The sequence below is a fragment of the Marmota marmota genome, unplaced genomic scaffold, assembly GCF_001458135.2.
Source record: "Marmota marmota marmota unplaced genomic scaffold, marMar, whole genome shotgun sequence".
Lineage (NCBI taxonomy): Eukaryota > Metazoa > Chordata > Mammalia > Rodentia > Sciuridae > Marmota > Marmota marmota.
Genome location: NW_025999842.1, coordinates 48,152,833 through 48,166,148, shown reverse-complemented (window position 1 = coordinate 48,166,148; position 13,316 = coordinate 48,152,833). Strand labels below are relative to the sequence as shown.

The following is a 13,316-nucleotide window of genomic DNA, read 5'->3' as shown; positions in this document are numbered from 1 at the left end:
TCCAATAAAAAATATAGATTTCTTATAAATGTGCATAAAAACAATAACCAAAAGTAAAAGTACAGTATCCACATAAGAGATGAAAAGCAAGTATAACAAACAGTGACTGCACAAGGGGAATGGAATTCTGTTTTCCATTTTTTATAACATTTTCTTGAATTTTTAGAAAAACATAAATATACTTAAGCAACAGTACTTAATATCCTTGGAATTAAAAAAGGAATTACAGAGGCAGTGGCCTTTGCTAAAATTACAAACTAATTTTCTTGGGTTCACATTGTATGGAAAGCTGGTGAGACTTCACATTCCTCAGTACACAATGGATCTTTCATCAATATTGGAAAATGGTTTTGTGAGAATATTTGCAAAGAATGGATGGAATTCTCAATGTTGCAAGCACCCATTGAATTATTTAAAAGAACAATGTATGAATGACTAATTAGAAGTGTTTCTTGAGTACAGTGGTATTTATATTGCAAAAGAAAAGATTTAAGTCTAGCATTTTCTCCAGAGTAATCAGGAAAAACAGATTAAGGATGTTAACTGTGGGCATCAGTTCCTAAATGATTTGCCATTAAAACTCTATGAGCCACCTTCTCCTCGGCCAATTAATGATTTTAAGTCCTACTTGACTAGTAAACATTGCTTATTTGTTTTCTTGTTTGTTTACACACACTTTGTTCTGCCCTACCCAAAAATAGGATTTAAGATGACTTCAAAGAAATATACACTATAAGATAAATACATTCAAAATAAGAAAAAAGAAACAAAGGGAGACTAAAACTAGAAAGACAAGATGAAGTTAGGTACAAAGAAAGTGCACAGAAAGAAGGACATTGATTCCTATATTTTAAAGTGAATCATAAACCAAATTCTAAGATTTCAGGCAATAATTCTAACTCCAAAAAATAAGTTAAATATTCAACATTCATTAGATTTTAAAAAAAAAAAAATCTTTTTCAAGGGCATCAGACCTGATACTAGATTAAAAATAAATAAATATTTTACTGGGCACAGTAGTGCACACCTATAATCCAGCTACTTGGAAGGCTGAGGCAGGAAGATGGCAAGTTTGAGGTCAACCTGGGCAACTTAGCAAGACCCTGTCTCAAAATTTTAAAACAATTTTAAAAAGGTCTGTGGAGGGTGGAGAGAGGGCATGGGGGCAGGAAAAGTGGTGGAATGAAATGGACATCATTACTCTAGGAACATGTATGACTACACATATGAAAACTTGTGCTGCAACTGTATACAATGAATCAAAGTGCATTATGCTGTCATATACACCTAATTAAAATAAATTAATTAATAAGAAAAGAAAGGTCTGTGAATATAGCTCTATGGTAAAGTGTCCCTGGTACTAAGTAAATAAAACAATATTCTTTTTTTGAAAGAGAGAGAGAGAGAGAATTTCAATATTTATTTTTCAGTTTTTTTTGGCAGACACAACATCTTTGTTTGTATGTGGTGCTATGGATCGAACCCAGGCCGCACACATGCCAGGTGAGCACGCTACCGCTTGAGCCACATCCCCAGCCCAATAAAACAATATTCTAATAAAATTTCACATTATTTAAATAATCAACATTTATATTTTAAAGTAACACCTTAAATTGAACACAGAAAATTTCCACAAACTTTTTCCCTATAAAATCATCAGTATAAGCCAAAATTATGGTAAAGCCAATTCTGCAATATTAATTCTGCAAAGACTGACATGATTTTGTCTACATATATATGTAATTTTCTTACTGTCTTGTAACAGGGGTCCAATACATGCTTTGGACATAACCCTTGTGGCTTATTTTAAAACTGAAAGGCACTGACTTCCTTTCTCTTCTCCCTCTTTCCTTCTTTAACCAAGGTGGGGACTGGTAAGCAAGAATACTCTTCTTCCCATCTTAGGCCAACTTATCTGTCCTCCAGAAATACACCTCATAGGGATGAAGCAATTCAGATTTCAGGGATGGTACCAGAAGATCTAAGAAATGACTATATCTCAAGGCCACACATGAATTACTCCCTCTGACATGGCACATCTGAAATGTAGCCTTTGAATCATCTCTTTAAAAGCCCTCTGTTCCCCATAATGGTCAGAATCAGAGCCTCTGAGACAGAAGTCTCTTGTGTTTATCCTTTGCTACCAAAGCAATAAAACTTCTTTTTCCTTTTTTCTCAAAACTGTGTCCTCACTATTAGATTGGCACTGGGGACAAGGACCAAGCTTTCAGTAACAGTCTAGCTTGGTGTAGAAAAGTAGTTCTTAAGAAGAGAGATGCTCTAGCAACAAATGAAAAAGGAAAGGAGAAAATGAAAAAAGTGTTGTAACTAATGTACCTGATAAAGATACAAAAGCCAAGATATTTTTACTTGCATAATAATAAGCCAAAATAAAATTCTTGCATATCTTTGGTAAATTTATTCCTACACATTATAATTGTTTCTGCCAATATTGTAAATAATGTCACTTAGAAAATTAGATATTTTAATTATTTACCATTTTTGTATATTGATCTTGTATCTAACAACCTTGCTGAACTCTATAATGAGTTTCAATAATTTTTCTGCCTTATATTTAAAACTTCTTCATGTCATTTCTTTTTCTTTGTGAAGTTAAAGAAAAAATGTTTCCCCTATTACCCAGAAATTTCTTAAATTCTTAAAATCCAATATACTGCTCTCTGGTCCAAATTTTTAATCCTTCTAACTCTCTCACTCCTAGCCTTCTACTAATACTAACCTTCAGTCCTATTGCTCCATTCTTCTTCCAAGAATGAGTCCCATCTAGACTTCATTGCATTCCTAATATATACATTAAACATTCAACCACTCTCCTGGATCTTTGATCCCTTGTCGTTTTAACACATCTACCATGCAAAGGCTCAAGTATGAGGTAATTTGGTTTCCCCTTTTCACTCCCACACCTAAATATTAGAATACTACCTGAGAAAAAAACAAATTATAAATTTTTGGAATCTCATCCAAAACACATATTTTGCATTGTTCTGCAATCCCACTACACATTGCTTAATAATTTTCACCTTCCATTTCTCTTGCTCACTATTCCAAACTTTCTCCACTTCCCCTCAAGCCCTTATTTCACTTTCATTTTTCCCTTCACATATGGATCTCATTTTACTGATACCCCTAGATTTGTAATTTATACTCCAGTAAAACTAAACTACTTGTGAGTACCTAAATGTACTTCGAATTTCTTTGCACATGCTCTTCCCTCTTCCTGGATATCTTCTTCCAATATGCTCAACCAAAGAGACTTTACTTACCTTCAAACCTCAGTTCAATGCTACATGACCTATGAAACCTTCCTCAATACAGATCCTTTCTCCTGCTTGCCCAAAAAACTCTGCACCTGCCTCTATGTACAGGCAGTGTTGCACTATAACTGCTTACTTATTTATTTCTGCACAATACTGCTAGCTCCTTAGAGGACAGGAACACTTTTTTTCAAGTTTTCTATTCCATCCATCTCATTGGTGTTAGTTAATTGCCATATTGAAGGAATGAATTATTCCTACCAAAGTGTAATTCCTGGAACCCAACATTATGTAGAAGAAATTAATTTAGAGGGAATAAATTTATAAAAACCTTAGTAAAATGAAAATGAATGTTTCACCAGTAATCAATAGTGAATATTACATTCACAATCCAAATGAAATGCTCTTGTGTAACAACACTTCAAGGAAATAACAAAAATCTTCTATTAAAAAGATAACTAAATAACTCTATATTTGATATACCTGAATGGATAATAAACTTAGAAAACTTAAACCACATACTGAACAGTACAACTGGTCATTACTTTCAACTAGAATGAATGATGATCGTGGTCTATAAATAAACACTGACATTCACAAAACATCCATCACATATATCTTAAGAGCACAAAAGAAAACTTGCCAACAATGAAAACTAATCTTTATTCCAAGCTTTCCTCAATTAAAGGTGGGATTTTTAATGAGCAATTATTAAACTGCATAGAAGCAACATAGTATCAAGTGGAAAGGTGGTGTATGCCTATAATCTCAGCTACTTAGGAGGCTGAAACAGGAAGATCTCAAGTTTAAGTCTGGCCTCAGAAATTTATGGAGACCCTGCCTCAAAATTTTTAAATTTTGTAAAGGTCTATATATTGATGATTCTTAATTCACTCATTCAATACTTATAAAGTACCAATTATATGTCAAATGTCATGATAAGCACTGGGATCCTTCAACCTTATGAAGAGAAAAAGTAAGCCCCAGAATTAACATATTCTTCAGGCCCAAGAATCAAGATAACTTTTCAGACCCTTTATTTAACCATGTACGTACATAAGCAAATATCAAAACAGCTCACTTACAAAATGAGGTTTTACTTGTACATACACAAGCAAATATCAAAACAGCTCACCTACAAAATGAGGTTTTACTGCCTCCCAAAAATTAAAAGATGTCACATTTCTATCACAAAAATGAAAAAAAAAAATTGCTTCTTCAACAGATGAGTGTGCTTTTGTTTTACCTGCTATCTCCAGAAGTGGGATTATGTGGTCTCCTTCTGCCAGCTTCACAAAGCCAACCTGATTTCCAAAAGTGTCAATCCCTTGAAAGGGCAAAGTCAAATGTTTGCCTTGGAGGATTTCTTCTATGCATGGCTTTAGTTCCAAAAGTGCATTAATACCACTGGTAAGAAACAATTTCTTTTTCAGTAACGTGTTAAGTAATAAAATACACAAAACCAATTAAACAACAAAGTAATTCATTTCAGAAAGATAAATTACTTTTATATTTGTACTAATTATTTTAAAACAAAAAATATCTTCTAGATTTATCCTATATGATCAAAACTAACATCAACTATTTCTTTTTTTTTTTTCTTTTCTTTTTTTTTTTTTTTTTTTTGTTACTGGAGATTAAACCAGTGGTACTTTGCAGTCCCCGAATTCTCTTTATTTTTTAATTTTGAGATAGGATGTTGCTAAGTTGCTGAGATCTTGTTAGATTACCTAGGCTGACCTCAAACTTGGAATCCTCCTGCCTCAACCTCCCAAGTTGCTGGGTTTACAGGTGTGTGCCACTGCACCCTGCACAAAACTAATATTAATTTTTTAAATATTTTTTAGACATTGATGGACCTTTATTTTATTCATTTATTTATATGTGTTGCTAAGAATTGAATCTGCCTAGCATGTGTGAGGCACTGGGTTTGATTCTCGGAACTGCATGTAATAAATAAAAATAAATACACGTCTATCAACAACTAAAAAAAAGGGAATTGAAACCAGTGCCTCACACATGCTAGGCAAGCACTCTACCACTGAGCCACAACCTTAGCCCCAAAACTAATATTAATTTTTTAAAAAAACTATATAAGCAAATTAAATCTTTATGTAATTATAATTGCTATTTAAAAATGAAAGTAAATACCATTTTATAGTCCATCAAGAACTTTTAACTAAGGAAATAGTGCATACACAACTCAAAAAGATTACTAATAATATATCCAAAGGGGGAAAAAAACAAAGTACCTATAATAACCTATATTAGATTATTTGAAAAGTTCTAGAATTCTTATAAAAGTATTAATATCTACTAATACAGTACTATTTGCAAGGCATTCTATTAAAATTTAACATACATTATTCTTAAAATATAATAATCTCTATAACAATATAATTTATGGTATTTGGATTCAAATAAATTGTCTAATTATATTTCCCAATTGTAGCTATATGCTTGATATAGTTGTTTAGTCTATTTTATTTAGAGTTACTCTGTTTCAAATCTACTTTACTCATAAAGATAAGTATTTACTATATTGTTGAATTAGACATCAGATTTTGAATATTTTGAAAATTAGAATACATTATTTCCATATTGAACAGAATTTTGGTATAGTACTTTATTATGAGAAAAAAATTAAGACCTCACTAGAGGGCAGCAATTACTTAAAAAAGAAATAAGCATGCTCTTACTATACAAAAACATCCTTTGGATAAACCATCATTAAATTATCTTGATCAATGATTTGTTCACCAAATGCATGAAAAAATATGGTATTTATGTATTTTTATAGATCTTTCATATTTCTAATGTTCCTTGGAACATTTTTAACTGATTTTCTCTCATGACTTTCATACTCATTTCTCTGTCATAACATCATGTCAATATAACACTTCTTAGAACAGCTTTGTAAATGTATGGTACCTCCAAATATACATCCTAAATCCAGTCTTACCTTATTGTATTTATGGTCATTCAAAAGGACACAGTGCACATACTTCTAATTCAATATTGTGCTTTGCTGTGTGCTGTGAGTTAAGGCGTGTGAAAACAGAAGAGCCACTTCCGGCTCATCTATCACAAACTGGAGGAATTCAACACATTCATTTTAAATAAAACTATATGCCAAGGCAGGCCATGAGAAAGGTTAAAACTTTCCAGAAACAGCAAATTTCATACTTTTTTTTTTAAAGAAACCTAGAAGACCTAACACAAAGAGGGCACTACTCCCCTCAGCCATTTGCTTTTTTGTGCTATACTTTTTGGCTTCTCCAAGAGCATCACAGCAAAGTGATCATCCAAATTGAGTCACGTAAAAATCTCTGTCCTCTCTGCCCTGCAAAGTATTCAAGGCCGCTGTTGGGTACAGATCAGCTTATGACAGATTAGAAGACTGATCTCTAGAGACATGAGATTCTATTGTGTAAAGGATATTACTCCAAGATTCAAACTGTTTCTGGATATTTTTAAATTTATTTTGTTTTCTCTCATTTACTTTACTTTTTCCTCACTCCCTTCCTAATTCAAGCCTTGTTCCTCATTCCCTTAGGAGATATTTATTTATTTATTTATTTATATTTCAAGCTAGAAAGCAGAAGTAACCTGCAAATTCATCTGGCTTTGACTTCCCAAAGAGCATAAGCTTGAGCTTCATATAATGAGAAACAGTTAATAAGAAAAGGGAGAATCATCAGCACAGAGTGTCCCACAGAACTGGGAAAGAATAAGGTTTCTCCACCCATATTGGAAAGTAGTAACCAATGACATATATCTGATCTTTATGGCATGATCCTGAATTGGGTGTGGATGGAGTACAGGGACTCTAAAAATGACTGAGGTCAAACTGAAATAGTTCACTCACATAAAAATGGCAGCTCTAATGGTCACCAATTATCTAGTGCCTCATATATGCCAGACCCTATACTAAGAGCCCCTTTGTGTATTGGTACTATGGTTTTCTCCATCTATCAAAAAAATAAATGATTTGCCCAAAGTCAGGCAGCTAACAAAAGGCAGCTGTGTCATAGTTTCAGTTTTTTTTACCTAGAATCTCAACCTAGATTCCGGAATCAACTCCAGACTGCTTATATAATTAACATGGGCAAATCTCCCACATAACCAAGAACTACCATTTGATAACAACAACAAAAGGTGAAAAGTCTAATTTAAGAAAAATATTTATTTAGTTAATTCTGTACATGGATTATTATAACAATATAATTTTGGGGATAGATTACAACAAAGAATACTTCTTTAGAATTTCAATACCTCTTTAGGTTCTCCTATGTTTACCCACATTAAGGTAATAATTTAGAAAATAATAGTCAAGAAAATACATTACTCACATGTTTACTTCATCTTCATTTAATAACTGCATCACTAGCAGGGTAATATGAAAGGAACCATCACTGACCATTGCTTTGGCCAGTCGCTTATCTTGTTGTATTATTGCATTTTGCAGGATCTTAATTCCTCCTATAATCTAATCACACATGGAAAACGAAAACAAAAAAATAGGTAAGCAAAACTTTTGTATGACAAATTGTAAATCAAGAGGAAAATAAGCAACCACTCAAATTAGAACAATGTCAAAATTCAGCAACCAAACAAATGTTTATAATTATTTACTTGTTCACATATGCTAGATAGTTGACTTGCATGGTTGAATATGATGTATTAGTATAGAAAGTCACAAAATGCTTAACCATCTTAAGAACATTGAACCTAACATCCTTATTTTTCAGCTGGGTCACTGGTTGAATAGAAAAAAATCTCAATGGTCAAGTATCTTTTTAGAAATTTGTCCCTGTGATACAGGGTATGACTCACTAATTATGATCTTTTCTAAGAAGAAAGCTTTATTCTTGTCATAGAAAGGTCAAACCAGCAGACAACATTCTTTCTGTTAGAAGTAATATTTATCTGTCTCCAAGTGATTATGTCTGAGAACCTATTCCTCATAGCCTTTAAAATTTTTTAGGATAGACATAATTTTAACAAGAATGACTGCTGTCATTTTTCCTGACATTTGAGGAGTGGCATAACCATGGAAATAGAGTTAAAAGAAGTTCAAATGCAAATATTAGGAGAAGTGTAAAGTCTGCACCCAGGTGAAACCCCCAGAGACCAGGACCTTCATCTGCTCCCACTCTTAGAACCTACTTCTGCTTCACTTCAGGCTAGATTCAGTTCTAGTCAAAGTCCAAATGTGAACAATCTAGAGAGTAGTCTGAATATAAAATAGCAGACCCAGAGAAAAGGGAGTACACAAAAGCCCTGAAACAACAGAATTACTAAGAAAGAAACAGAAAAGAAAGGACTGGTAATGGGAACAGAGCATAGAAAAGCAGAGATAAGTCAGAACTGAATCATGAGCACAGCAGGCTGTTCTGATATGAGAGTAGCTGCTTTATCCTAAACAATGTTCCCATTATTTGTGGAATGTGACTGGGCAAATCATGAGATGCTGTCCTGGGATCTGACTTCCCATTGACAAAGACTCTCTCCTGTAACTAAACTTTAGGCAGGCTCCTCTGAGTTGGCTGCTTGAGTAGGCCCAATCTTGAGCTTCTCTCTTTGTCCTTGTAGAACCATTTTGAACATAAATTTAATGAAGTCACTTTAGAAAAAATCCCCCACCCTTAGTATCTGACTACCCATAATACCTTAGATATCTTCTCACCATGGCCTGCATACAATAACCATTCTGTCAAATGGGTTTAGCCAGAAACACCTTATCCTTGGTTTTTCCTCTTAGTAATCTTCTATCCAGTGACCCCAATCCTAGCTCTTTGGTTGTAAATCCCGCCTTCTTCTTTCGTTCTAGAGTCAGAGTTGAGCCAAATTTCTCTCCCCAACACAAGACCCTGTTGCAATGGCCTCTGTATCTATCTCCATGGCTCCTTTGAATAAAGTCTCCCCTGCCATCTTTAACAAGTGGCATGAAAAGTTTTTTCTGTAACACTGTGTACCTTTACAAAAATCCATATCATCTAAAATAACCTCAGCCATCTCTATTCCTTATAATCTGAAAGACTAACAAAGAAAATGGTGTTTTCATGATAGGAAGTATTAAAGTAAAATTCAAATGGAAACCAAGTCTGAAAAATTCCTAAGCAAACAACACTAGTGAGTCCTTCTTTCTGCTTATGTTAAATAGAAACAAATTAACTTCAGACAATCATAACAGCCAACCAATACATGATTATGTGACATGTATGTGACATGCCAAGGATGTTCTGGCATTATAAACCAAAAAAGGTAATTTTGTAACTGCACCCAATCAAATAATTTCATTATTTTGCTTCCATATTTTTCCTATAAATACTTATCTCTAACACTATGAAACAGAAACACTAAATCTCTCTTAGTCTGGCACTCCCAATTCATGAATTGTTTCTTTCTCAAACTTGTTAAAATTTTATTGTGTCCCAGATTTTCCTCTTATAGTTTGGTGGCAGTGGTGATATTCAAAAGAGACCCCTGGTGACTGCCAGGAGCTTCAGGGAATCCAGCAAAAGGTGCCCACTGCGCCTACTGTGCTCACTACTTTCAGGCAGGATAGGATAAACCTGAGAAATGTATCCACAGCCCTTCAAGAGCTACTTCTTGGAATGGCCCAAAAGATGCCAGAAAAACAATCCCCATTGTCTTCTCATAAAAGACAGAATGGTCTATTATTCAATCATGTAAACAGAAAAAAAGATGAGTCAGTCTGATTACAGGGCTAGGTTAGAAATGTCATTTGTTAAGCATTCTGGTCTTCTGGTCTTAAAAGCAGGAAATATTTCTTTTAAAAAAAAACTTTTTTTTTTTTTTGGATACAATATCTTTTTTTTCTTTTTATGGGATGCTAAGGAACTGAGGTGGCTCTTACAGTCTTACTCACTAATGGGCCTTGGACCAGTACTGGTGACCTGATAAGAAAACACTGCTATGGCTGAATCAGTCATAGTAGCAGAACATTTTTGAGAAAAATTCTATAAACAAGAAAGTTTAAATACTAAAAGAATCCAAAGGCTCTTTACAGCTACACAGCCATGGAGACAAAAAACCAAGAGGACCTCCTGGTGCATATCAGAATCAAAAGTAGGTCCTAAAAGAAGAAGCCCTGTACCTTGAAATGTTGTCTGTTATCACTGTAAAGAATCACACCACTGGAGAAGATGGTCCACTCTCACATCTGTCTTATGAAAAACCTCACCTTTTGGCATAGACTGTTCCCCAGTAGAGGAAACTTCTGAAGGCTTGACTATTAAGATTGAAATCAATATTGATGGGGCTCCAAGGGATTCTCTAATAACTTGAGTAATACCCTTAAATAAACACAGGGAAACTAAATCAAAATCAGTAGGGAATCATGTACTGTTGGTGGATAAGGAATCCTTCAAATCCTGTCCTCAAAAACAAAAAAACCTCTTAGTGAATGTTACACAGCTCTTTGTTGCTGTGACCAAAATACCTGATAAGAACAACTTAAAGGAGAAAAAATTTACTTGGGGCTCACAGTTTCAGAAGTTTAGTCCATGGAAAAGCTTCAGTTCTCTAAAGAAAAGGTCCATTGTTTGTGTTAATATCTGACTGCAGAGGAATTTTACTTTGACCCAAAAGAATAAAGACAATCCAGGTTTCCCTAAACATGCAACTAAAATATGAGGCTTCTGTGGAACTGGGCACTGTAGCACATGCCTATAATTCCAGCAACTCAGGAGACTGAGGCAGGAAGATCCCAATCTTTAGGCCAGAGCCAGCCTCAGTAATTTAGAGAGACACTGAGCAACTTAGTGAGACCCTGTCTCAAAAAAATATATAAAGCCTGGGTATATGGTTCAGTGGTAAAGCCCCTCTATGTTTAATCCCTGGTACCAAAAAAAAAAAAAAAAAAAGCTTCTGTGGATTTGACAGCTACTACAGATCTTAACCAAAGTTTCTCTTTGCTGGTTTCTCCTTTACATGAACTTACACAAAACTCTGTCCCAGAGCCTTTGCTAAGGGAAGATAATCATGAACAGGAATTCAATCAATTAAAATTGGCCTGATACAACCTCTGGCTTTAGGGCTCCAGTTTATCCGAAACCTTTTAACTAGTTGTTCACAATCGTAATAATGAGACTTTGGGAATCCTGCCTCAGAAACATGGCAGAAAATAATCCTGAATTAATATATTCTGTTGATGGATCTTACACCAAAAATATAGAAGGAAAATACCAAGCTGGACATGTTGAAACTACTCAAAATGAACTAATAGAAAAGGGAATTCTTCCATAATTTAAGTCATCACAACCTGTAGAATTATATGCTTTTATTACAGCTTGTTATAAGCCTTACACAAATCAATCTCCTATCAGCCCATAAATATGTTTCAGAGTGGTCCATGACTTTGGAAAGCTTGGAAAACAAAGAGGTTTTATAAATGCTAGTAGTACCCCCATCAAAAATGGAGCCAGAGTGGATGAGTTTCTTTCACCTATTCTGTTGCCCTCACAGGTTGCTATTACTAAAATTGAAGCTCATACTCATAAAAAATGAACCTGAATATCAAGGAAACACATTAGCAGACTTTCCTGCTCAGTCTTCCAGTTCTGAAAATGTTAAATTGGAACTTGAAAGAACTCCATAAAGTTGATCCAAATCAAATTACTTATGTAATTTGTTGAATACACAAGGATGTGTACCTAAGTTGGAACAATAAAAATGGTATCAAAAAGGATGCAAATTTAATGCAAAACAAGGACTCACTGAGTGCCTAGACAGTCACAGGTCCTCCCTGAGTTCCTAAAGTTGACATGTTAAAGGGTGTGCACACCAAAAAAAAAAAATAGAAAAATGATCCAAACTATGAAAAAATACTGATGGAGTGATTATTCTAAATCAGGAAACATGGTTATAACTAGTGTTTTTCCTGGCAAACTCATAATCCCAGAAAAAACCATTAAGGATTCAAGTGGGTATATTTCTACCACGTGCTGGACCACTTAAAAATGTACAGATGGATTTCATTCCATTACCACCAACAATTGGACATCAGTATGTTCTTGTGACAAATGCCTAGTCTTAGGATGAAATGAAGCTTTCCTTTGTGGAAAGGCTGATGTCACAACAGTAGAACAACTATTATTAGAAATTGTGTTTCCTTTGTGAGGAATCCCTGGAGAGATCTCCTACAACAGGGGAATCCACTTACTGAACAGGTTGCCAAACAATTAAATGAGATTTTATATTTACCCAAAAGCACTATCATTCCCCTTATCATTCTTAGATCCTCTGGAAAGGCTGAACAGACAAACGATATCTTGAAACTGAAATTAAGTAAACCAACAAGTCAACTGGATTATCTTGGTCAAAAGTTTTACCACTGCTCTCAAAGGCAATTAGATCAACTCATATGAGAAAAAAAAACTGATCCTTATTAAATATTTACTGTAAGGCCTATGCTTTGATAGTAGAACCTTGTATGTCCCCTGCACTTGTTAGCTTTTATATGACTCAATATTGCAAGGCCTTGGTGCATTGTGCCACAATATATTCCTACCAGGTAAAAGAAGTTTTCTATGAACTGTCTACTAATAATGATCAGCCTCTCCCTGACCTAGAACCTGTAGACTAGGTCTTTGGAAATGACATCAGAGTAAAAACTTTTCTCAAGCCTCATTGAAAGGAACCATACCAGGTTCTAACTATTCACACTAAAGCAAAATTTTAAGGTCTTGACCCTTGCATTCTTATCTATCAACTAACAAGCTCCCCTAGGCTTTGGGTCTGCAACCTACAAATGACTTAAAATTAGGCCTTCCCTAGAAGAAGATGACATCAAAAAGTAGAAAGCTTTCCTAAAATAATGAACTAAGACTCCATTTTCCCTCCCATCTCTGTCCACTAAGACTTCATTTGGTTTGGCATTAACACAAAATGTTCAAGCTTAAACTTTAATTTTTATGAGGAACTTTTGCTATTTTAAAGGAACATTTACTGTTCAAAGTTTAACTACTCTCACTAAACAAAGCAATTGCAGGCTACATAATCATCTAGAAGAAT

At 34.3% G+C, this 13,316-nt stretch overlaps 1 protein-coding gene across 5 annotated transcripts in view; it reads right to left on the bottom strand.

The window, feature by feature from the left end:
* Nucleotides 1-13,316, bottom strand: part of Akap7 (A-kinase anchoring protein 7) — a 138,978-nt gene that overhangs the window by 98,873 nt on the left and 26,789 nt on the right. For all 5 annotated transcript variants that reach the window (XM_015501244.2, XM_015501258.2, XM_015501265.2 and 2 more), the window contains exons 4-5: nt 7,628-7,764; nt 4,522-4,682 (exon numbers count right to left, since the gene is read on the bottom strand). In XM_015501244.2, the coding sequence (XP_015356730.1) occupies nt 4,522-4,682; nt 7,628-7,764 (298 nt within the window). The remainder of the gene's footprint in view (nt 1-4,521; nt 4,683-7,627; nt 7,765-13,316) is intronic.